This window comes from Pan troglodytes, chromosome 16 (genome assembly GCF_028858775.2).
Source record: "Pan troglodytes isolate AG18354 chromosome 16, NHGRI_mPanTro3-v2.0_pri, whole genome shotgun sequence".
Lineage (NCBI taxonomy): Eukaryota > Metazoa > Chordata > Mammalia > Primates > Hominidae > Pan > Pan troglodytes.
The window spans coordinates 11,020,883-11,047,943 of NC_072414.2; the positions used below are offsets into that span (position 1 = coordinate 11,020,883).

Below are 27,061 nucleotides of genomic sequence, written 5' to 3' on the forward strand. Positions count from 1 at the left end.
GAGTGACTGTAGAGATTACCACCACCATCAAGGAGTGGAAGGATGCAGGGGTGGAGATTCTAACACATCCCTGTCTAATTTGGCCTGTGCAAAAGACAGATGGATCCTGGAGAGTGACAGTGGATTCCCATAAGCTAAACCAAGTGTTCCTTGTAATTGCAACTGCTGTATCAGATGCAGTTTTATTGCTTGACCAAATTAACACATTCTCTGATACCTGGTATGCACCTAATGATCTAATGAAGCTTTTTCTCTATTTCTCTTCATAAGGCCCACCAGAAGTCATTTAATTTCAGTGTCAATAACTTCTCTGTCCTACCTCAACATAATATCAACTCTCCATAACCAAGTCACAGTTTGCAGGAAGTTGATCACCTTCTCCTTCCACAAGATACTACACTGGTCCATGGCATTGATAACATTATGCAGATTTAAACTAGTGGATGTGCAGTAACAAGTACTCTGAACACTTATAAGGTATTTTCATTTCAGATAGTGGGAAATTCTCTAACTAGACCTCTTTTATCAAAAGCAAAAAGCGAACAAACAAACAAAAAAAAGGTATTAATGGCCCTATGCCAGAATAAGGGACTACAAGAAAACATGTAAATTGACTTCCACAAGGATAAAAGCCAGAGAAGGCAAGCAAATATTTCCTGAGTTAGACTCTCCCCATGAAGCCATGAAGAGCCCTGTGACACCTGGTCTCCCCTGAGATGCAAAGCCTCTTTGACACCAGCAGTCTCTGTAGTTGGCAAACCGGCTCCCTAGCAGTAATCCCCCTGGGAAGTCTTCTTAAAAAGCAGAGGATATCCAGCATGGCTTGAAAATTCTCACGGCAAGTATTTTTTCAAAAATCCATAGCTATCCAGGTAGTTAAGGATGCCCATGAGAGCTCACATTATGGTAGATAACCCTGTACAATTGGCTCCTTCAAACGATGACCACTCCCAACCTTGGAGAGACAGTGCAGCAAGTGACCCACAGTTGCTCTCTCTGCCACACTAACAGTCCCCATAACAGATCACCCACAAGGCCTCATGTTAAGGAGTACAATTTAGGGGAATTTACCCTGGCAAGGACTGGCAAACACACTTTACGGTCATGCTCCAGACTCCCGGGAACTTTAGATACCTTCTAGGTGTGGTTGTTATCTTCCCACGATGGATAAAGGCATTCAGCTCGCTCTGATACCACCTCGGAAGTATCATGCCATCTCTTAAAGGATATTTTTCCTAGGTTTGGGCTGCCTAAAACCAGGCAGTGGACAATTTTTTTTTTTTTTTTTGAGATGGAGTCTCACCCTGTTGCCCAGGCTGGAGTGCAATGGCGTGATCTCAGCTCACTGCAGCCTCTGCCTCCCGGTTTCAACCAATTCTCCTGCCTCAGCCTCCAGAGTAGCTGGCATTACAGGTGCCCACCACCACACCTGGCTGTTTTTTTGTATTTTTTTAGTAGAGACGGAGTTTCACCATGTTGGCCAGGCTGGTCTGAAACCCCTGACCTTATGATATGCCTGCCCTGGCCTCCCAAACTGCTGGCATGAGCCAGCTTTGGCCTCCCAAAGTACAGGCATGAGCCACCGTGCCCGGCCAGTGGGAGAGCTTTTATATCTTAAATCACTCAAAAGGTAGCCCAAGACCTAGAAATCCCCTGAAAACTCCACACAGCAAGGAGACCCCAGTCCTCAGGAGAAGCTGAAAAAGCCACTTAAAGCTTAAAGAGAACGTTGGCTAAACTGTGCTGGGAAACAGAGGAAAGCTGGCTCACTCTCTTACCATAGCTCTTCTGGACTCTAATCATCCGGTGGATGTGATCATGCATTCTCTGACAGTAGTCAGCCTCTTTTCCCAGGCACCTATGTCATCAGTCACCGGGTTTATGAATAAAGTGGCCACTGTGGTAGGGACTGAGGTTTTGCATACACACAGCAACCTGGAATTCCTTTCACCATGGCCAACCAGGTTACAGACCCCTCTGAGTGTTCCAACTGTCAGCAGCAGAAACTAACACCGAGCCCCTATATGGCACCATTCCCCAGGAAGATCTGCCAATTTCCTTGTGGTAGGTTGATTACATTGGGCAGCTTTCATCGGGCAGCTTTCATCAGGAAGGGGCAGCATTTTGTTCTTCCTGGAATAGTAAGACAGTTACTCTGTCTATAAATTTTACTTCCTTGCATGCAAGTATTCTGTGGAAACCACCATCTGTGGACTTAATGCCTATCTACCATCATGGTATTCCACACAGCATTGCTTCTGAACAAGGAACTCACTTCACAGACAAAGAAGGGCAGAAACGAGCTCATGCTCAGAAACTTCAGTGAATTCACCATGTTCCCTATAATCCTGAAGCAACTCACTTGAAACAATGGTGGAATGACCTTTGGGAGTCACAGTTCCAGCACCTGCTAGATGACAATACTGTGTAACTGTGGGGCAAGGTTCTCTAGAAGGCTGTATATGCTCTGAACCAGCATGCATTATATGGTGCTACTTCTCCCGAAGCAGTGTGGTCACAAACACTTCATCAATCTCCAAGGACTCCCAAATATTTCCTATCTTCTAAACCCTCACAAGAATACAGGCTTTTACTAGTCTGCCTCTCGAAGATTCTTTTAGCCTCTGCCCACATCACCCAGTTTGAAAGACACTTTCATATTTTTAGGTATTCATTTTCAGCAACAACCTACTTGTCATTACCAGTTTTCTGTATTAGTCCCTTCTTTGTTGCTTAAAACAGAATACAAAATATTGGGTAATTTATAAGGAAAATAAATGTATTTCTCACACTTAAGGCATAAATGATGGCTTGGCAGCCACCACAAATTTCAAAGTATTTTTTTTTTTTGACAGCCTGGGAGTCCGGAGAGAGAGTTGTCACAGGGCTAGATCCACTGCAGAGAGCCCTCAGTAGAAGGATGCCAAACACAAATGTGGGGTTGGAGCTGCTGCAAAGAGTCCCCACCAGGGCAATGCCAAGTGAAGCCACAGCATTGAAATCACTGCAGAGAGTTTCACATGGGTAATGCCTAGTGGTGCGAATACCAGGATCCCAGGATTGTGAAGTCCCCTGTGGCATTCAATGCCTGCCTGGGAAAATTTCAACCAGTACAAGCACGGGTGATTCACCAAGGAAAACCATAGGGGTGACACTGACTAGGGCTTGCCACTCCAACCCTCACCCCAATGTGTTAAGGAGTTAAAAAAAAAAAAAAAAGGCTCTCCAGCTTTAAGATGTAATGTTTGCCCTCCTGGACTTCAAATTTACTTAGCGGCTGTTACTGTTTTCTTTGTGTCTTTCTCTCTTACAGAATGGGAATGTGTACATTATGTTTATCCTGAAATCACCTTTGAAAAAATTCTAACAGTGAGAAAATTATGACTGTAAAAGAGATATGACCTGACTGAATCCATCTTGGCTTTAATCTCAAAGCTGCCCTTGTTTGTTCCTGGACAAAGGGAACATTAACATTATAGCCTAACGTTGAAACAAAGATGACAGCCCTTCCTTGAAACGAATCCCTTAATTGCTTGGGGACCACACCACCTTTGTAAAACTAACAAATTAACCACAAGATTAGAAAATATGGTTCAAGAGGCATACAGCCAGAGGCCATAAAATTACTAACATCCCCAATTGCTCCTAGAGACAGCATTCATACTATGAACCTAAGGGGCCTAGGATCCCTATAAGCCCATTGTTTGGGCTGGCCCTGCAGACTTGTCAGTTACAAAATTTGCTACACCTCCCTGAAACAAAAAAGCTGAAGTTTCCCTCTTACCTCGTTTTATGTCCTGGAAAACTTGACTTAGTAAGCACGTGAGGGAGCTGTCCCTTGTTCTCCCACATACAGAGGGTTGGAATTTCTGGATTCATGTCAGGCAGCCAGTCTGAAAGGATACATAATAATGTCACAGCTAGCTTTAAGGATTCACTTGAGCAGTCAAAATCCTTGAAGCTTGTTGCTGACTGACCTACATTATTTCTGACCAACAGCAACTGCCCCATACTGTAGCTCAGTAACTAAAGTTTTTCCCTTTTACTGCAGCAGCCTGGGTTTGATTCTCAGCTCAAGCAGTAAGCCCTTTCTTTCTTTCTTTCTTTCTTTCTTTCTTTCTTTCTTTCTTTCTTTCTTTCTTTCTTTTCTGCATGCATTCCTCTTTTTATTCACTCAAACAATAGCATTTATTAAGGGCCTTCTAGCTTCCTTGCCCTGTGTGAGTTACTAGGGTTACAAAGATGAACAAAATTATTTTGTATTGTCAAGCAGCCCGGTCTGGGAAAAGAAACATATCACTAGATTTGTTATTAAACAGATCATAAGAGTCTAATAATAATTGGGACAATTAGTATGGTAGAATTTCAAAGTATAGAGACTTTTGAAACTGTCTTTGTGTGATATTTGGAGACTTTTTGACATTCATTCGACGATTTTCTTCTCCATGGACATCTTCTCACTTTCTGTCTTAAATTTTCCCTTCTAAGCTATCTTTGGGGAAATTCTCAATCTTGCAAAAACTGCTTGCCATCTCTGTGAGATACCTCATGCATCCATGGTTAAGTCATAACCTTAGTTAGGCTTATAAATTTCTCATGGGCCAAAAGTTTAAAGCCAAAAATACTACCTATTTGTCCTGGCTAAAATCTATTAATAAAAGATTTCAGCAGATTTTCTTTTGAGAACTCTGTAATCAAAAATCAACTTGATTAAGGCTGATATTGAGCTACATGTGTACAGATATTATTTTAAAGCCTTTGCTCTCCCTCTATAAGTTTCTCATTCAATGGAATTCTTTCTGATCCTCCATTTACTCCTGTCTGTTCCTCCTTCCTCTTGTATCTAACCTTTTTGACTTGCAGGGACCTGAAATTACTTTGCATTATGAAAAAAAATTAACCTTGATGTGTAATAGCTAGATAAAAAATATACTTTTAAAAATGACTAATGGTAGTCACTTATAGTAAGTGATTATTACTACAGGGTGACACTCTTTTATTTGTACATTTAAATAAGAAAGGTGTGCTCTTATGGGCCGATTACAGAGTGGGCTGATGGGCGCTGGGTTGTCCAGCAGCCTTGGGGAAATGTCCTTACAATGAAACACACTGTGGAAGCATTGCACTGTGTCATGCCATATTGTTTGCCTCTTTAGGGGACCCAGGATTCGGTATAAAAATAAGATTCCTCATTTAGGGGAATCTGTTTTGCCTTCCACCTCTGCCTGCTTACTAGGCCCTAGAAACTGCATGCTTTCCTGGTTCTGTTCCTTATAAGGTTCCACTCCAAAGGCAATAATCCCATTTAAAAACTTAACAACTTTAAGAAAATCTCCACATGTAAGAGTGTCAGCTTTTCCTTGCCATCCTGACTGAACTTTTACCCCTACATTTTTCCTTGCTTTAGATAAAATATAAATTCTCTATAATTATTTCACCTAAGAATTATCCCTTTAAAATAAAAGTTTGGAACTGCCTGGTTAAAAACTTTTTAGGGCAGGGAACAGGTAATCAAGAGACTGATGATCTAAAATGAAAAAGAAAAACTTAAAAACTGACAAATGAAGAATCCATATAACTCTACCAGATTTGCTTCTCTATGTCTGTGTATTTATATACTTCATATATGTAGTATTTTGCTAACAAACTATATAAAAGAGATCTAATTAATTGGCATATATATATGCACTTAAATATTTTACCAGAAAAAATTTAACTAAACTGCTTTTTGTTCACATGACTCTAATAATCTTTGAATAATAAAGATAGCTTTAAAGATTATTGGTACAATAAAATTATTTCTTCAACATTTAGACATTTGGTCTAAATTAGGCAGGTCAGATATTCTCTTTGCTGTTTTAAGGTTATAAATATCTATGACTTTTTGTAAGCGTCCAACCTGCCTGCATTAGAGCCAGCAGCTTCTAGGTAAAGCCTGGGGACATGTTGAGTTAGCCATGACCCCAAGCTATGTTGTAAAGAATCACACATTATCTTCATTTCTGTCCCGTGTCCTAGGCTCTGCACTTGATACAAAATTAAAATTGCTTTCACTAAAAATAAAAGTTGTGAAGATTTAACATTGTAACACATGTAATTGACACTGCTGAGAAAAGATTTACATTCAAGGTATATAAAAATTATAAAATGTGTTTTTGTAAAAAGTTATAAAAAGACTTGAAGATATTGTTTTTGTTTAAAAAAGTAATCTTGTCTAAATTAGAGGTTTTAAAAATTGTCTTAAGTTAAAAAGTAATAGGACAAAACAGAAGGTTTAAGCAAGTTATAAAAGGTTTGTAAAAGATTGGTCTAGTAAAGAAAGTTCTGTGTGTGAGTGTGAGCAACTTGCCAAAACTTGAAGCAGGCTACTTAGTTTTTCTACAGAATGATCATTAATGTAAAAATCACAGTGATACAGGCCCAGAATCTGCACCCTTATGCGTGATCAACAGAGTTTTCATGGAGCATTAATCAGTTGTTTAGTAGAAAATTGTAAACAGTATGCTCAAACTGATTTAGATTGGATAGATTTGTTTATAAGGTTTTATGTAAAAATTGGGTTTGACATTAATAAAACACTAATGCAAAGGTAAAATTTGGTTTTCTCTTTAAACAAGATTTTTGTATAATACTGAGGGATAATAAAATATTTTTATTTGTCTTTTAAATAAACTGAAAAAAGTAGGGGAGAGAGAAGATACAGATTCAGATGGCCTCATGCGGTCGTTACTTGGTCCTGTTGTTTGGGAGCTGAGTCTCCTCTCTACCAATGAATAAAGGCTTTTGCCTTTTTAAATTTTTGAGCTATCATTTTGGCTAAACAAATGATTTGTGGTTATCTGGGATTCTATGTCGTGATATGAAGTGTTTTAAACCTTTAATATTTGCACACTTTGAAAAATAAAATTATAAACTAAGAATTTTTATTTTAACTCATTAGCCTTTTAAGTATTAGGTCCCCTGAAGTCCAAAAGAGATATATTTGGCTTATTTGGTATATTAACCTACAGAAAACACTGTCAAATACAAAATCATGTTTAACTTTCTTTGGGTTATATTTATACAAATATATTATTAGTATGTATTCCAAAATTATATGGTTCCTATAATTCTAATATGTCTTAGTATATGTTATCAGTAATAATTATGATTATTATGTTGAATTGTTATGTGCCACAGAAATGAACAGATTTCTTTGTCGACTGTGTCTTTAACAATGGCCTCATTGGACACAGTGACTCATGCCTGTAATGTCCTCACTGGGCACGGTGGCTCATGCCTGTAATCCTAGAACTTTAGGAGGCTAAGTTGGGAGGATTGTTTGAGCTTGATTGTTTGAGTTCAGTTGTTTGAGATCAGCCTGAGCAAGATAGTGAGACCTTATCTCTACAAAAAATATCAAAAAATTAGTTGGATGTGGTAGCACTTGCCTGTGGTCCCAGCTCCTCTGGAGGCTGAAGAAAGAGGATTGCTTGATTCCAGGAAGTTGAGGCTACAGTGAGCCATAATTGTGCCACTGCACTCCAGCCTGGGTGGCTTGAGACCCTGTCTCAAAAAAATCATGTAAAATTATTAAAACAATGACTGTCCTGAGATTACTGTCATCCACAGATTATTGTGGTCTTTTCTTTAACTAGTCAAAAGGTGTTTGCTCTTTGAAATGTTCTCTTGAATATAGGTTTCTGATAACTATAGATTGTGGCATTGAAATAGGAAAACAAAACAAAACAAAACAAACAAACTTCCAGGACTCTCAGAGATAGCTGGTATGTTTATGAGGACTGCAGGCCTAATGTCAGACAAAGTTCACTGCATGGACTGAACTAATACAAGACCAAAATAATCATTTTATGACTTGTTGCTTGAAATGTTGCTGATCCTTTTTGTTGTTTTTCAGAGTCAAGACCACATTTTTCTTTTCAGCTATTTACAGCTTTTTATGATTGAGTAAAGTATATTCCTCTGAACAAAAGATGAAGGATGTTTCATTTTCTCTATTTGATTTCTCCAGAATTTGAAAACTATTTATGAGTATTCTATACTATGGAAATACAGTTATTGACATAAGTACAATAAGAATCTGATTTCTTTTGTAACAGAACACAATTGGAGACACTGATTATTTTACCAAAGATATGGTTATTTTACCAGTGGAATGGCCTACTTTCAGATACAAACAGACAGGCTTGAGGAATTAAAGTTGACTAACAGAGATGATAAAATCCCCTTAAGAAAGTGACCTCATAACTGTCTACACAGGCCTTGTACATGGTTCCTGACCTGTGGTTAGTAAAAAATGTCACATTCTGACAGGCCTATGATTCCAAATTATCTTGGGAGCTAAAGAAGAGAGAATTTCAACCAGTCTGTACAAGTATTTGCAGGCACAGATACATCCCTTCAAGGCTTTAAAAAAGTCCAATCCGAGATTCCTTAGGGAACAAAGTTCCAGCAAACCCAATTTAGAAAGAGCTAATATGGCAAATAATTATTCTTGCTGAAGTTTACACAAATAATCAGGCTAAGTATAATAATACCAAAACTTATTTTGCAAATAAATTTGACCTACTATGATATGTCTTAAATAAAAATGATAACTAGAGAGCAAAACATTGTATGTCAGAAAAATACTACAGCACACCTGTTGTTAAATTCTAGTCTTGTCCATTGTTTTTGAGCTTTTTATTGTTTTCTGCATTTTGGACTGAATCCTGAAACCTCTCAGAGCTAAAGTCCTCAAACTAACACATTCACATTTTTCTTCCACTTTTCTGACCTGGACTCAATGAAATGGCTACGACCTTCTTCCTGAGGCCCCGCAGGCTGAGTTTATCCCTTGAGATACAGATGTGAAATATGTGAGATTTTCATCACTATCCTCCTTTGCAATTTAAAAATGCTTTGAGTCTAACATCCGGATGCATTGTGCCCAATATCAACCTTTGTTATTATGTTCTATTTCCATACCAATGCCTGTTATTAAAAATATTTTTTGCCTTAATCACATAAGGGGGCCTAGTTCATTTGCAGTGACACCTCCTGGAATGAAACACTGCTACGATCTATTCTGAGGACTAGGAAACTAACTAAAAAGATATGAGATGGTATATTTAAATTTGCTCTTTCCTGTTTATCTCAATTTGTGTTTCTAACAACCTCTGACCCAAATCTCTCTTGACTATTGACCCAATGTCTGACTGGTTCTTGGGGCTATTCACCCAAATCCCTCAGGGATTTAGATGAATTCTATAAGGACTTCTGAAGCTAGGACTTCCACTCCTTATATTAGGACTCATTATCCTATAGTCAGCTGTTCACTTAAGTGCTGTACTAAAACTGTGGATGAGAGCACTAACATCTTGGTCATGCAAGCCTAGGAACCCCAACCAGGCATCTGTGAATGCATGCAGGCAGCTGCAAAGCAGTTTCATTCCATTTACTCTGGGGCCAAACCCTATCTCAAGTATACCCCTTGTCAGCAGGAAGAAGTTAGAATGGTCTTTGGCCTTTTCCCAACTCTGTACCTCACCCGTTAAGAATAAGATGCAATGAAACTTGGAAGGGGAAATTGAAATCACATTTGCAAAAACAGTAACAGTGAGAAAATTATGATAGGGAGAGAGATATGACCTAAGTGACTTCATCTTGCATTTAACCTCCAAGCGGCCCTTGCTTATTCCTGGGTAAAAACAAAACTAACTTTGGGAGAAATTTACTTTGTAGCTGAACTTTGACACAAAGATAATAACAGCTCCTCCCTGAAACAAAACCCCTCATTGTTTGGGGACCACATCAACTTTGTAAAACTAACAAATTAACCACAATATTAGAAAGTATGGCTCAGAAGTCATACCATCAGAGGCCACAAGATTAATAACCTCCCCAATTGCTCCTATAAATAACATTACTATTGTAAAACCTAAGATTGGTGTTTGAGGTATTTTTCATAACTTGCATCCTGACAGATCAGCGGGTGCCACCCAAACCAGTAAACAGGCTCATCTGGATACGTGGCCCACACCCAGGAGCTGAGTTAGCAAAGAAGATGGCTTTGACTTCCTAAGATTTCATCCCTGACCCAACCAATCAGCATGTCCCTTTCTCTAAACCCTGCCCACAAAACTATCTATAAAAACTCTAGCCTCTGAATATTTGGGGAAGCAGTTTTGAGTAATACAAAAACTCTGCTCTCTCCTTTAGCCAGCTCTACATGTATAAAATCTTCTCTACAGCAATTCCCCTATCTTGGTGAAGTGGCTCTATCTGGGCAGCAGCCAACATGAACCCATTGGCCATTAACAACCCAACTGCTGAATTTTGTATGAAGATAACTTGTTTTGATTTCATGGGCTGACGGAGAAGACTTTAGATTTGGGAACTTCCTGCTGGTGCTGGAATAATTTAAGCCTTTGAACTATCCAAATGAAATAAACTTTTTGTAAGTGACAGGGCGTGATTTTTAGAGTCAGAAGCGGAGTCCTGTGGTTGGAATATTGCTTCCCTCCCAAATTTATGCCGAAATTTAATCCCTAACATGGCAGTATTGAATTGTGAGACCTTTAGAAGGTGATTGGATCATGAAGAGTTTGACCCCATAAATGAATTAATCCTTTCATGGATTAATTAATATTTAAAGATTAATAGTCTATTATGAGAGAAGAGTGACTTATAGGAAGGGAGACATGATCTTGCATGTCAGCAAGCTCTACTCCATTGCCAAATGATACCCTGTAGGCTTCAGAACTCTTCACAGAGTCCCAACCAGCAACATGATCTCACCACATACAACCTCTCAACCTTAGACTTTTCAGCCTCCATAACTGTATGAAATGCATGTGTTTTCTTTATCAACTACTCAGTTTCAGGTATTCTGTTATAAATAACAGAAAATGGACTAAAACAAAGTCTTAGTATTACCATGCCCTGTTATTAAGTTCAATGCATTATTACAACCATTCCAGACAAGAATACAAATGCTCCAGATATTTCAGGAATGAAGGTTTGCATCATCCTGCCAGGTAAATACCCAGGACCAGCAGAGGGGCTTGCTGAAGACAAAGAGAATACAGAATGGGTAGCAGTAGAAGGGAGTTACAAATACCAGACAGGTCCAGGAGTGGTGCCTCAAGCACTTTGGGAGGCCAAGGCAGGAAGATCACCAGGTTAGGAGATCAAGACCATCCTGGCTAACATGGTGAAACCCCATCTCTACTAAAAATACAAAAAAAATTAGCCAGGCATGGTGGCGGGTGCCTGTAGTCCCAGCTACTCGGGAGGCTGAGGCAGGAGAATGTGTGAACCTGGGAGGCAGGGCTTGCAGTGAGCCAAGATCATGCCACTGCACTCCAGCCTGGGTGACAGAGCGAGACTCTGTCTCAAAAATAAAAATAAAAATAAAAAAGTAAATAAATAAATACATACATAACCAGACAGGACTAGGTGATCAGTTACAGAAACAAGGATTAAAATTGTCACTATTATTTCCTATCTACTTTGTTAAGAATACATTTGCATGTTATATATAAATATATTAGGCAAATAACATTGTTTTTATTTCTCTCTTCTTCTTTTGTCACATAACACAAGAATGTATTAACTTGATATTAGCAGTTAAGTGTTAGTAATTTAACATTTGTACTGAAGTTATGGGGTATCAGGAGAAGAGTAAACATCACCCACAAACTTCTACTACTCTTAAGAAAAATACTATAGGGTGTTCTGGTTGCACGCAGGATCATTGCATCATGTTACGTAGAACTACTGCCTTGTTACTGACTGTATCTGAAGATTAGTTATGGCTTAAGGTGACACATATAGGTGTCAACTAGAAAGGTGCTGGACTTGTCATGGTTAATTTAAGGTGCTGACTGGATTACAAAATACCTAGACAATTGGTAAAGCATTACTTCTAGGTGTGTCTGCCAGGGTGTTTCCAGAGGAGACTGATGTATGAGTCAGAGAATTTAGTGGGAAGAAACCACCCGTAATGGGGGAAGGCAGCATACAATCTCCTTGGGGACCAAATAGAACCAAAAATGAAAAATTTTTAAAAAGTTTTCCTGTCTCTCTCCTGGAGAAAGTATACTCCTTTTCCTGCCCTTGCAAAACAGAACTCCATGATCTATGGCCTTCAAACTCCAGAACTTATACCAGTAAATGCCCTGGATTCTCAGGCCATTGGTCCCAAACTAAGAATTACATCAAGGGCTTCTGTGATTCTGCAGACTTCAGCTTTGGAATGAGCCACCACGTTACAGCATCCAAGGTCCTTAAACTCGCAGATGGCTGTCTTGGGAATTCTCCGTCTCTATAATGTTACATGAGTAAATCCCCAAACAAAATGCTGTTCAACTAACTATTGTCTATCTATCTATCAACTCTCCATCTATGTATCTATCTACCTACCTACCTACCTACCTCCTTGTACTTCTGTCTCTCTGGAAAAAAAAAATGACAAATACACCCATAAAGACTTCAGCCAAATGGTGCAATACTATGTCTTTCTCTAGTTGCTCCTCCACCACCCCTGCTGCTTATGAGTGTATGTCCTGGAGAGCTCTTCTCTTTCCATCAGCACTTCAAGGAATGCTGCCCTCTTCTTACTGGGATTGGTTAGCAATACATGACTCATGCCATTATACACATTTTGCTGAGTTGCCTCCTCTGTATTTCACTTTATGAACACATATGGACATCACTTTTCTCCCACTTAGCACTCCCCTAGAGAGTGGTTATCTTGGTAGAATAAACTAGACACAGGTCAGACAGGAGCCACAGGGTGTCTTACAGTATAAACAAGTACTCTGTGAGAAGGATACCTGGATGTAAGCTGGACAGTTGGGCTTTAGGCCATCGACCAGGATAAGTAAGCATCCCATGAAAGGCACAGCCAGTACCAAACCCTGAGTCGTATTGGGCAAGGCTATAGGTTATAGCCACCATCCAGAGAGGCCTTAAAGCAAACAGAAGTAAAAATAAAATACACGCTGTGAGATAATTTTATGAACTATGGTTCCAGGAATCCTAGGGAGGGAAACTAAAAATGGCAAGGCATTATTTGAAAGTTTGCACTGGAGTGGTGGCTCTCCAAAGATAAGGAAAAATCTCAGGTTGGGCGTGGTGGCTTACACCTGTAATCCCAGCACTTTGGGAGGCAGACATGAGTGGATCATGAGGTCAGGAGATCGGGACCATTCTGGCTAACACCGTGAAACCCTGTCTCTACTAAAAACAAAAAAAAAATTAGCTGGGTGTGGTGGCAGGCACCTGTAGTCCCACCTGCTGGGGAGGCTGAGGCAGGAGAATGGTGTGGTGACTCTGAGAGGCGGAGCTTGCCGTGAGCTGAGGTCACGCCACTGCACTCCAGCCTGGGTGACAGAGTGACACTCCAACTCAAAAAAAAAAAATCTCTATCTAGACGATTTCAGCCCTAATCATAGAAATATAAACAATGACCTCTGTAACTTATTTACTTATTTATTTAATGGGGTTTAACTACATTGCCCAGGCTGGAGTGCACTGGTTATTCACTAACACAATCATAGTACACTACACAGCCTCAAACTCCTGGTATCACAGGATCATCCTACCCACCCTCCCTAGCAGCTGGGACTGACTACAGGTGTGTGCCACCACACTTGCACAGATACAATTTTAAATCAAGAAAGTTGCATTTCTTCTTCTTTTTTCCCATAGTCATTCTAATCATGTGAAGAATGATCATACAAATCATTTTATGATTAGTTACTGCAGATGTAGATGCATTATAGCTTCCATACAATCTTTTATGCTGTCCACTTGTTACTTGGATCAACTTTATTTTTGGATACTTGAGAAGAAGGATGGGCCTTAGTGTTCCCTGAAGAAGAGAGTAAAATAGAAACTCATCTGATTTATATTTTACAATGTTACTGCATTCGTACCATGAGATTTAGGTTCCAAGAAGGCTCAATTAAGTCAAAAGGAAGACCTGATCTCAAATGTATGAGCCATGTCTACACTTCTATTTATTTTGAAATAATTTTAGATTAACAGAGAGTTGTTAAAATCTTACATAAAGTTGTATATAGCCTTCAATTTCCTGTTATATTAATATCATACACATAACCATAGACTATCTATGAAAACTCAGAAACTGATAAAGGCACAAAACTATTAACTAAACTACTGATTGTCTTCATATTTTACCAGGTTTTCCACTAATGCCATTTTTCCTTTTCTTGGATCTAATCAAGGATAACATATTATGTTTACCATCAAGTGTATTATTGTTTATTGCAGCATAGCCAATTACTATGTAGCTTAGTGGCTCAAAAGCACACACAAATTACTCACAGTTTCTCTGGGTCAGGAATCCAGATGTAGATGATGGCCAAGGCTGAGGTCTCACCTGAAGGATCAGCTGGGGAGGAATCATCTTCTAAGTTCACATGATTGACCAGGTTGAGAAGACTTCACTGATGAATTATTTGAAACCTTTAAAATATCAACAGCAATTTTTTACTAACTGTTCTCCAAAAAAATAAAATAATAGAGAAGAGATCAGTGTGCAATACATTCTATGAGGCAGTTTCCTCTGAGGCCACAACCAAACAAACGCAGTCCAAACAAGGAAAACTATAAACTAATATGCTTTATGGGTACCCAGGCAATAATTCTCAAGGAAATAGTCTGAACACAAACCAGGATTGTAAAACAGAAATAAACACTAATTTATTTATTTATTTACTCAGGGTCACAAGTTTGGTAAAACATATAAAAAGAATTAGTGTGATAACTATATTAATATAATAAATGACAAAATTTTCATTATCACATCTAAAGATATGGAATAAGCACTTTCCAATTCAAAAACCCACTCACAGTAAAAACACTAAACAAATTTTGCATAAAGGGAAAGTTCTTACCTAACACAGACACCCATGAAAAATTCACATGACAACACATGGTATCAGGTAGGTCTCAGTAATTTTCCCAAAACTATAAACACAAAAGGTTATCTATTCCCACTAATTCAACTAAATATGCTTGAGGATGTAATTTATAAAATTAGGCTGGAAAAATAAATATACGACTTCCAAATTGAAAGGGAAGAAGTCAAACATCTATTGGCCAGTGAAATAATCTAATGTATAGAAAATCCTAAAAAATCCACTAAAATAAGGTTGGAACAAAAAAAAATTCAGTCATGATCAATGTAATAAATTGCATTTTATACAATAGAAACTAATCAAATAACAAAACAGAAAACAATTTCATTTAACACGGCATCAAAAAGGAAATATATTTGAAAATAAACCTAATATAACTGCAAGATATATATACTGAAAATTACAAATGATATTGAAATATTAAAGAAATCTTAAATAAATGAATAAAAGAGTTAGCATAATATACTATATGAACTAGATTTTCATTGATCAGAAAGCTATTAAGTATTAACCAACATGATTATACTTTCTAAATGCATCTTCAGATTCAACACAAGCCCTACTAAAATTCTAACTTTAATTTTTTTTCAATTTTAGCAATTCTTGGACCACTGATTCTAGAACACACAGAAAAATGCAATTGATCTACAACAGCCCAAAGAATGTTAATTTTTTTTTACAGAAACACAAATGACATTTATAGAAGGTCTGTCCATAGGGCAATGGGGCATAATTCCCCACTTTTTATGTATGTGCTGTGCATACTGATGTTTTTTCCAAAAGGTACAACATGAAAAGGGGAATAATATTAATTTTATTGTTGCAGGAAGTCAGGGACCCCAAACAGAGGGACCAGCTGAAGCCATGGTGGAAGAACATAAATTGTGAAGATTTCATGGACATATATTAGTTCCTGAAATTAATACTTTTATAGTTTCTTGTGCCTGTCTTTACTGCAATCTCTGAACATAAGTTGTGAAGATTTCATGGACACTTATCACTTCCCCAATCAATACCCTTGTGATTTCCTATGCCTGTCTTTACTTTAATCTCTTAATCCCATCATCTTTGTAAGCTGAGGATGATGTATGTCACCTCAGGACCCTGTGATGATTGTGTTAACTACACAAATTGTTTATAAAGCATGTGCGTTTGAACAATATGAAATCTGGGCACCTTGAAAAAAGAACAGGATAACAGTAATATTCAGGGAACAAGAGAGATAAGCTTAAATTCTGACTGCCGGTGAGCCAGGTGGAACAGAGCCATATTTCTCTTCTTTCAAAAGCAAATAGGAGAAATATCACTGAATTCTTTTTCTCAGCAAGGAACATCCCTGAGAGAGAGAATGTGTCCCTGAGGGGAGGCCTCTAAAATGGCCGCTTTGAGGGCAGCTGTCTTTTACGGTCGTAGCTGTGGGATGAAATAAGCTCCGGTCTCCCGTAGTGCTCCCACACTTATCAGAACAAGGAAATTCCCGCCCAATAAATTTTGGTCAGACCACTTGTCTGCTCTCAAACCCTGTTTCCTGATGAGATGTTATCAATGACAATGCATGCCCAAAACTTCCTTAGCAATTTTAATTTTGCCCCAATCCTGTGGTCCTGTGATCTCGCCCTGCCTCCATTTACCTCGTGATATCTTATTACCTTGTGAAGCATGTGATCTCTGTGACCCAGACCCTATTCGTGCACTCCCTCCCCTTTTGAAAACCACTAATAAAAACTTGCTGCTTTTATGCTTCAGCGGGCATCATGGAATCTGCCAACATGTGACGTCTCCCCAAGACACCCAGCTTTAAAATTTCTCTTTTTTGTACTCTGTCCCTTTATTTCTCAGACCGGCCGACACTTAGGGAAAATAGAAAAGAACCCACGTGAAATATTGGGGGTGAATTTTGCCCGATATTATAGTGGACAAAACTGAGCTAAACTGCCTCATCCATGTGATCAAATAACATTAACCATGATAAAGCAGCTGGGCACCGTGGCTCACACCTGTAATCCCAGCACTTTGGGAGCCTGAGGTGAGAGGATCGCTTGGGGCCAGGACTTAGAGACCAGCCTGGGCAATGTAGTGAGACTCTGCCTCTACAAAAGTACAAGTAAAATTAAATCACCCAGATGTGGTGGCGCATGCCTGTAGTCCCATCTACTCAAGAGGCTGAAGTGTAGGATCATTCAAGCCCAAGAATTCCAGGCTGCAGCAAGCTTTGTTCATGCCACTGCACTCCAGCCTGAGCAATAGAGTGAGACCCTGTCTCAAAAAAAAAAAAAAAAAATTACTGATACAGCATGTTGACACTATGTACTTTTGTTATAATATCATGAGAATAAAAGTTTCCCTGTGTGGGTTTCCTCTGCTAAATCCACAACAGTCATCCAATCATTAGGAAAACACCAGAGACATCCCAAAGGAAGGATTTCAATGACATCAGAAATAAGGAAAATCTGAGAAACTGGCACACGATACCTAAACGTGATGTGGTGTCCTGGGCAGAATCCTGGAACAGAATATGGACATTAGGTGAAAACAGAACATCTGATTAATTGTGAATGTTGGTGAATGATAATGTATAATATTGGTTCATCAATTGCGACAAATGTCTGCAATGAATGTAAGAATTTATAAAAGGGAAATTATGTGTTGAACATATATAAACTCTCTGTATGTACTTCTAACTATTCTGTAAATCCAAACTATTCTAAAATAGATTTAAAAATAAATAAAATATATATACATTTTAAAAATTACACTATTGAGCTTACTAAGCAGAACACTGTCGATCTTGTAATGTCTCAGGTGCTCACCTCCCCATTCCCACCCTTTTTGTTACCCTGGTGAACATTACCATTATTTTTAAATTTCCTTTTCCCATTCACAAATTTTTCTTTCTTAGTTTTGGTCTCTAAATAATGTCCTATTTCCTGTTTCTTGTCTTCACAAATAGATAATTACATGTCTCTATCTATACTGCTCAGTAAAATCATGAGAAACATTCAGAGAAATCAAGATTTTGATACATTTTACAAAATATGTTACCTGCTTTCTCACAAAGTGAGGACTGAGAACCTGTCCCAGATTAAGCAAGACCTGACGTTGGCAGATGAACTCTAAGATGGTGCACAATGATCCTCACAGCTTAATTAGAATATCTAATCCTTTCCTTGTGACTTTGGGGAGAACCTGAAACTTGCTATGATACATCAGAAGACTACAACATGATAGGATGTCACTTGGGTCATCCTGTTACCTAAGATTATGATACCTGTCTTGCTGCAAGCTCTCTGTCATAGTGGCTTTGATGACACATTCTGCCATGGGAGAGAAGCCAACATGGGAAATAACTGAATGCAGCTTCTGGCCACAGACAGCAAAAAACTGAGGCTCCTCGTCCAGTATCCTGCCCTAGAGGTGGCAATTTATATTTACAACTAATCTAAGCTCCTGTCATATAAAAGTATACTGCCTCAGAAGTAGTGTAACCATCTTATAAAAGAATAGTTCTATTTCTTCCTTTTTCCTGTATTTTTCCTTTTGTCCCTCTTTCCTATCTTTCATTTTACTTATATGTGTATATATATATATACACACATATCTATATATATTATGCTTATGAAAATATAATTAAATTAATGGCTGCTTTTTGTTGTTGTTGAAACAGAGTCTTGCTCATCAATTTACTCTTAATAAAATTACAATAAATTTTAATTTTCTAGTCTATAATCTACTTTTTTTGAAAACTTCTGAGATTCATATCTCAAATGTTCAATTGTTGTCTTGCTGCTATCAGCTTTTTCTCCCTTTGATGTGGCCTGGGATGATAACTCTATTCTTCAGCTTCTTGTCAGCTCCTGTAACTTTTCTCCTTACTTCTAAATGTTGTGGCTGATGCTGAAATATTTCATCTTAGAGGTCTATAAAAGAAATGTTTTCCTCCAGGATAACCTGATTCTATACTCTTGGGGTTTTTGTTGTTGTTGTTGTTTTTGGTGTGTCTAAATTTTCACTGTAATCAGGAAACTTATCATGCTGCTACTAAGAGTCATGTATTCCCCAGTTCTATTCAAAACCTTGTACACACTCTTCCCATGTTTGATTAAATTCAAGCACTTTTTATCTTAAGTTGTACTTCCAGATTATCTAAATGGGCTTTCTTCTAAGGAGAGGCAGTCACACTAAAAAAGGTTTTCCTTTGACTTTTTGGTAACTGGCTTAAGAAACAAGATTTTACATTTTATCAAGATAGTTCCTATGCTGACTTTATTAAGTGTTTAATTGCTTTTTAAAATCTCCTGAAATTTGAAAGGGGTAAGGATTTTACACCCGTGTAACTTTTTCTATTGCCTTTAAAGTCTTTCAGTGATCACTTCGGTTAAATGAATAACTATTGATTTACAAGGACCTGTGGTTCAGTTTTGATCAAATATTTTAAGCTTTCTCACATCTTTCACAGACATCTCCAAAATTGAATCCTAAATTAAGTCTCTGCCTTATTGCTGGGGCTTATCAAAGCTAAAAAACATTAATCACTGTGAAGTGTGTCACCACCTCCAACACCCTGAAAAAGTTCTTATCAGGTGCTATTAAGTAATCTTTGTGGTGTTAAGGTACAAGGAATTGACTCCTGGATACATGTAGCTCCTCTAAAGAAGACACAGACTCCTGCCACCATGTAACATCAAACTCAACTTAACCAAAGCCTCATCTTTAGACTCAAGCAAAGGCAATAATCAAAGTACACTGCTTTCATGCAACACAGGGAAAGGCCTGTATCATATTTTATTTAATAATTTTGCTTCTCTCTGAACTAGAAATATATGAAATATAATTTATTCTGTGCCTTAATATTAAATAACTGAAATGTTTATCTACCTATAGGCTTCCTTTCCTGTCACTCATTCTTTTTTTTTTGAGATGGAGTCTCCCTCTCTTGCCCAGGCTGGAGTGCAGTGGCACGATCTTGGCTCACTGCAATCTCTGCCTCCCGGGTTCAAGCAATTTCCCTGTCTCAGCTTCCCGAGTAGCTAGGACTACAGGCACACACCATCACACCCAGCTATTTTTTTGTATTTTAGTAGAGACGGGGTTTTACCATGTTGGCCGGGATGGTCTCGATCTCCTGACCTCGTGATCTGCCCATCTCAGTCCTGTCACTCTTAGAACAAGACAAGGCTTATGGCATTTTTGCTTAAAATGTTGTTAATGGTGAATATTTTGTTTTATTAATATATCCAGAATTTAAAACTGTTCAATTTCTCCAGACCCAGGGACTATCATGGAAGATACGAATGCATGAGATTGTAAGGGCTGGTTCTTGTGGAATAAAATTAATTCAGACCCCCCAAATAAAGGATGGGCATACAGATGCCTAAACAGCTAAATAAAATACTTATGTTTTGTATAGCTATAGTTCCTATAAGCCAAGATTACAACAGCTCAATGCATAAAATTCAGAGACAATTCAGTTATATAATCTTACCTTTTGACTTTTAGTTTTTGGCTCTTACATTGCTTAAAAGGGGTTTTAATGACTAATGATTGCCTGCCCACATTCATTCCAGTCTGGCCTACAGACTGGAATTGGATATAATTGGATATAAGACTTATGATTCTAAGTCCCTTGGCCATAGTGGTCGCACCAAGGAACATGATGGACACAGGTCAGGTAGCATGCCGCTCTGCCATTGACATGAGAGAAAATAAAAGTGTGGCTACCCATACTGCCTCTGGCATACCTTGACAAAAAAGGAGAATATAAACTATAAAATAAAGTCCTAAGCCCCCATCAACTTAATGGACACTTCCTACCCCCATGTTAGCCAAAGCAACCTGAAAAACTAATTCAGGCCATGACAACCAGAGGGGTGATGAACACGCTTCACTACCTGTTCATGGAACTACCTTCCTCCCATTGTGGGAATTTATGCACAACTGATCAGCATTAACATTACAATAAAAACTGTAAAACAGACTACAACAATAAAATACCGAATTATGAACAGGACTTAAGAACATGCCAGGCAAGAGTGAAGTCTCACATCCCTACACTTTACAAAAAGCAGACTATGTTTACAGCTGCCACAAGGTTTGTGTTTCTCTAGCAGCCAAGCAAGCACTAGTCTCAAGATAAGCTGACTGACTGACCCCAGCCACGTTCCACCAGCCATAACTACAGATTGAAGTAGACAAGGGACCAATTTTGGTAATTTTCTCCTGATAAAAGATCACTCACCATAAGCTAGTTTTGGCCGATTTACAGTAAATGCACACTTGCATGACTTTGTCTTCAAAAGAACTTTTGAAACATAGGGCATAATTATAATACATTTAAAAGTTAAGTCCCTGCCCCAAAATAAATGAGTTGTATGTTCCATGGATATTTGTTAATAAACATAGGTCAGCATCACCTTCATGAATACTTGCAACTCCTCCTGTAACCAACTTGTCCTCATATCTCCACAGGAGCTCTGGGTACAACTGACATTTGGGGCTTTGCACTACAATTAAGACTAAATGCCGTGTGTACTTACTGGATAACTTCAGAAACATATCCTCAGCCCTAAAAGACATGCACAAGCAAACTAATGCTATGTCTAATCTCATGATGTCTTTAAATCATATGGCTTTAGATATCTTCACTGTAGCCTAGGGTGGCACTTGTGCATTCATTAAGACTGACCATTTTACACACACACACACACACACACACACACATCCCAGATTATTCTCACAATATAACCCAAGCTATGCATGTAGATACCCATATTTCTGCTATAGATGCCCTCTCTCAGGACTCTATGACATCATGATTTACTCGGCTTCTTGGTGCATCAAATAGTTTTATATATATTATTAATACTGCTAAATGCCCTCTTCAGCTGCTATGAATTTTATTGCTGTTGTACACTCTGCATGGAGATGCAGGAAATCATTCTCAGAAATTCTTGGATCCTCACACCATACATGCACAGTAAGTTCCTGCTGAAAACTCAAGAATATTTCCAACTCCAGGTAAACAGATTCCTTTCTAATGCTCTATAACTATGCCCCCTTTCAGTAGGAAGCAGACCAAATGAGTATGATGCTCCAATTGAATAAAAATAAAGTGGAATTTGACAGTGGGGTGTTGTAACCAAGTACTTCATTTTCCTTAAAAAATATGTACTTTTTCTCTTTTTCCTGTGTGTTCATGTCTTACTTAGCTCCTTAGAAATGCAAATTCAAACTTTTCCCTCCTTCCTTTCCACCAGCCAAACCACCAGCAAGCACTGTCAGCTTAGCTAAGTATATGTTTGCTTACAAATTACCAAATCTTGAACCAAAACAAGCACCCGCCAGAATTGTCCTCCATAGAGAGATGGTCTCAAGACATCAGTTAATCTACAACCTGACTCTTTCCCCAGTGATGCTGGGCAGACTAACGAATGACCCAAGACCAGAGATAAGTCATCCAGCAAGTCATGTAGATCCTGCACCTCCACACCCCTTCTGCATGCCCTGCTTGCCAATATTTCTTCTTAAAATCCTGTTTTCTGCCCAGAAAACTTATATGGTTCCTTTAGATACGAATCCCGCCCTTCCACATTGCTAAGCTCGGGAATAAAGTGACTTTCTTTTTGTTTTTTGGAGATGGAGTCTCGCTCTGTCCCCCAGTAGCTGGGATTACAGGCACATGCCACTGTGCTCAGCTAATTTTTGTATTTTTAGTACAGGGAGGATTTCGCCATGTTGGCCAGGCTGGTCTTGAAATGCTGACTTCAGGTGATCATCCAGCCTCGGCCTTCCAAAGTGCTGGGATTATAGATGTGAGCCACACCGACTGGGCCAGTGACTTTCTTTTTACTACCCTTCTGTTACTTGATTTTGCAAGTAGCCATGGCCAAACCTGGGTTTGGTAACAAAATGGTGCCAGGCTGTAATACAATAGATGAGGGGCACTTTTTTCCTTAAAGCATGATTTGTCAATTCTGTGTACAGCACTGAAGCCCACAGACCCTGACTGCTGCCATACCTAGCAGGGCAAGTGCCCAACTATTATTACATATTCCCATAAAATACCAGTGTTTTTGCTCTGTTGATTGCTCATGTCTCACACATCTTGAACAAGTACTCCCAACCCTCACATGTTTTTTGACTAAAACAACAAAAATTAAAATCAAAACAGAGCATAAGCATGAAAGCTTTTTGAGAATATTAAGGTAGAGGAAAATGACAATAAATAAAAAAACTGAAATTCCCTTTTTACAAGTCAATGGCACGAAAGTATTTTCTGATTACAGCACTCAATGTACACATTTTCTAAGTGGTATTTTTTATATCTCTGAGAACTAAAACCAAATTTAATAATCACTCATCAAAAATAAGAAAAATTAATATCTAATAGAATAGGTGATCTGTACAAAGAAATGTCATGTACACATTTATGGAAGTGAGGTGGAAGGAATTATGGAGTCCAGCCATTGTCTAAATCTTTGTATAAGGAGAAGATAAAGCAACATCATGAAGTTCACACCTGCACAGTTAAGAAGTGGTTGCTCCTTGTATTCAGACGTGACTGCTACACAAATCATTGCCTTGTTAACCTTCTACACGTACAGCAAACTAAGCCATATAATGGAAAGTTTCACACATCTTTTTAAGCATGAGGATCTGAGCCAATTTTGCCTTGTGGCTTCCAGAACAGTTTCTGTCCTTCTCCTTTTCAACCAGAGATATTTCAGAGAAAATTTGCACAAAAACATAGAGAATGTGTAACATCTGTCTTTTCTAATAAAAGTGATATTCACATGCAGTTTAGGAGAGAGAAATATGAGAAAACATTAAAATAATTAAAAGTGTTCATTGAAAAATAATTGTGAATGCATTTTTAGAACAGAGGACTAAAGACCTTAAACACACAACACAAATATAAAAATTTGGTTTTAGATAATGTTTGTGAGAACAAAAAAAGAAAAAAATATACCCAAGTGTTAATCACATTTGAACAACAAATCATATCAAAACCAGGATAAATATTACAATGCATGAAATAAAGTGTTAAGGTATCACTGGTCAGCCAGCAGAATCAGTATTGAATAAACTCAGCCTTATTCAAAAGAAATGAATTCCCCACCTCACCAACAGAAAGGACAGGGAGCTGCTGCCCTTGTGCATGGAGACCCCATACAGTGGCTCTGAGCTCAGAGGCTCCCATGTGGCTTTGACTTTGGTGGGCATGGTCTAGAGGAGAAACAACTTGTCACACTGGCATCTACACCAGTGCAGGAGGTTACTATGGCTGCATCTCAAGGTTTTCAATATTACTGGCTGTTGTTGAAAGTATTTATACATAAAGTGGGGAGTGGTGTTGGGGGATTGTCTAAGATTCACAAGCATATTAAGGGATTTAAGAGTCTACAGCAACGTTCTAAGTTCTAAACCAGCCGGGTGCGGTGGCTCACGCCTGTAATCCCAGCACTTCAGGAGGCTGAGGTGGGTGGATTGCTTGAACTCGGGAATTCGAGATCAGCCTGGGCAACAAGGTGAAACCCCATCTCTACAAAAAATACAAAAAAAAAAAATTTAACTGGGCATGGAGTTGTGCACCTGTGGTCCTAGCTACTTGGGAAAGTGAGGTGGGAGGATCCCTTGAGCCCAGAAGTTGAGGCTCCAGTGAGCCAAGATCTTAGCACTGTACTCCAGCCCAGGTGTAAGAGCAAGATCCTGTCAAAAAAAAAATTAAAATTTATTATTATTTTTTTAAAGTTCTACACCTACAGCTTTATTTAAGGTACAGCTGAAAGTATTGGTGTAGGTGCAACACATGCAGGTTGTTACATTTTTTACTTCATTATAGAGAAGTACCGTGGCTAAAAGAAGAGGCTCTGGGCCAGGCACAGTGGCTTACACCTGTAATCTTAGCACCCTGGGAGACAAAGCAGGGAGGACTGCTGTGGCTAAGAGTTCTACACCAGCATGGGAAACACAGGAAGACCCGGTCTCTACCAAAAAAAAAAAAAAAATTAATTAACCAGGCATGGTGGCTTGTGCCTGTAGTCCTAGCTATTCAGGAGGCTGAGAGGGGAGGATCATTTGATCCCAGTAGTTCGAACACAGAATCTGCTCTATGATTGAGCCACTATACCCTAGCTGGACATCAGGACGAAATCTTCTCTCTCTCTTAAAAAAGAAAAAATACAAAACAATCTCTGGAGAAAAAATTATTGTTCTAAATAGACTCTCTTGATAAGAAGACAGTGTGGGTTAGGTGCAGTGACTCACACTTGTAATCCTAGTACGTTGGGAGGCCAAGGCGGGCAGATCACCTGAGGTCAGGAGTTCAAGACCAGCCTACCCAACGTGGTGAAACTCCATCTCTACTGAAAATACAAAACAATTAGCCGGGTGTGGTGGTACACACCTGTAATCCATTACTCAGGAGGCTGAGGCACAAGAATCGCTTGAACCTGGGAGGAGGAGGTTGCAGTGAGCCAGGATTGCGCCATAGCACTCCAGCCTGGGCAACAGAGTGACTCTGTATCAAAAAAAAAAAAGATAATAATAATGATAATAATAAGACAGTGTGGAATTTGCACAAAGGTAGAAGAAACAACCAGTAACTTAAAAAATAAAAACTGAGCTAGAATGCAGACATATACATATATAAAAATTGATTTATACGTTGATGCATGGGGGAGAGATCAATTTTTATTAAAGTGTTCCAGGAAATTGAATATCCACAGGGAACAACCAAGATCTAACCTTTGACCTCACATACACACAAAATCAATTCTAGTTGGTTTATAGGCTTAAATATAAAAATAATAGAGTATTCAGAAAACAATTTAGGAAAATATCTTCATGACAGAGGGTAAGTTGAGCTGTCTAACTAGACCTGAAAATTATTTAGATGTAAGACAAAACACATTCTACATAGTCAAAGTGAGCAAAGACTCTGGGGCAGACAGTATCAAACTCAAGTTTCCTTTATACCTTTCCTGCAGAAAGTCAGCTCAGACTCCGAAATGGACCACAGAAGTGAAAATCGTGCTTACTTCCTGAGATGTCAGTGTGGATTGTATGAAATGGTAACATATACAGCTTGTAGTATATTATCAACCCTACACTAACCCCTAAAAATTAATTTTCTAATAAATTGCGAGATATATCATTTGTGTCAATTGTAACATGTCATTATTTCACACACCAGAATGGAAGAACAAAACCAATAACAGATGAAGAAACTAGTACTTTTATCACTTATAAATAAATCACACAGTAATAATGTAAATACATTATAATTACTGGAAAAAATATTTTCAATGTGCATACATGTGGATATTTGTCTTGTGTCATTCCTACATGGGATGGAACATACAAGAAAAATACATTGACAAAGGTTTTCCTAAATTTTCTCTCATTGAGATGTAACTCTCCTGAATCACTCTTCAACTCATCAGCCCATGATTTTCCCCATATTATTATCACCTGTGCTAATCTGACGCTTTGGTGATGCTGCACTTCTTGCGAGATTCCTATGGTGCTCCTGTGAGTTTATCTTTCCAACCATCTGAAACCCCCTATGCAAGACATGATGTTGATGGTATGACCTGAAGATGTCAATGGAAGGTTTACAGACCAAGCTCATGTATATGTAAATGAGGACAATCATGTTATGGTCGCCTTCTCGTCAATAATGTTTTAACACTAATAAATTTAAGGTGCATCTGTGTTTCATAAATGTGAAAATGTGCCCTCTACGATGAATGGAATACACTGTCCTCTGTGACTGCCCATTTCTCAGTGTTAGATTATGGTGGCTCATCAACTGTATTCTTATCTGTTATTGAAGAAACATGCTTAAATCTTATCACATAAGTTTACCAAGTGTATTTACATTCTACATAGCTATTAGAGACATTACAGTTATTAGTGGAATTCTATAATTCTTCAGTTATGCATGGAAATGTAGTTTTATGAATTATGGTTTAAGAAATCCATTGAGGAAGAAGATAGAAATTATAAAGAGTTACTTGAAAAATTCACTCGAGTGATAGCTTTCTAAAGACCTAGAAAAAGCTGTAACTTGAAACTTCCCACTGCAATCTTAGGAATTTGACCAATGACCCTTGTAAGCTTCATTATAAATT

The 27,061-nt window shown here is 38.4% G+C and overlaps 1 protein-coding gene across 21 annotated transcripts in view; it reads right to left on the bottom strand.

Annotated features, from left to right (window-relative positions):
* The window catches only part of LOC112205572 (serine/threonine-protein kinase Nek4-like), a 497,070-nt gene that overhangs the window by 374,657 nt on the left and 95,352 nt on the right, over positions 1-27,061 (bottom strand). For 11 of the 21 annotated variants that reach the window (XM_063794590.1, XM_063794596.1, XM_063794597.1 and 8 more), the window contains exons 1-2: positions 14,335-15,242; positions 12,819-12,952 (exon numbers count right to left, since the gene is read on the bottom strand). In XM_063794590.1, the coding sequence (XP_063650660.1) occupies positions 12,819-12,878 (60 nt within the window). In that variant the 5' untranslated portion in view covers positions 12,879-12,952; positions 14,335-15,242. Of the gene's footprint in view, positions 1-3,784; positions 3,894-7,430; positions 7,546-12,818; positions 12,953-14,334; positions 15,243-17,049; positions 17,187-25,332; positions 25,447-27,061 lie in introns of those variants that run through there. The other 10 variants (XR_010151571.1, XR_010151572.1, XR_010151573.1 and 7 more) reach the window with 5 other exon arrangements.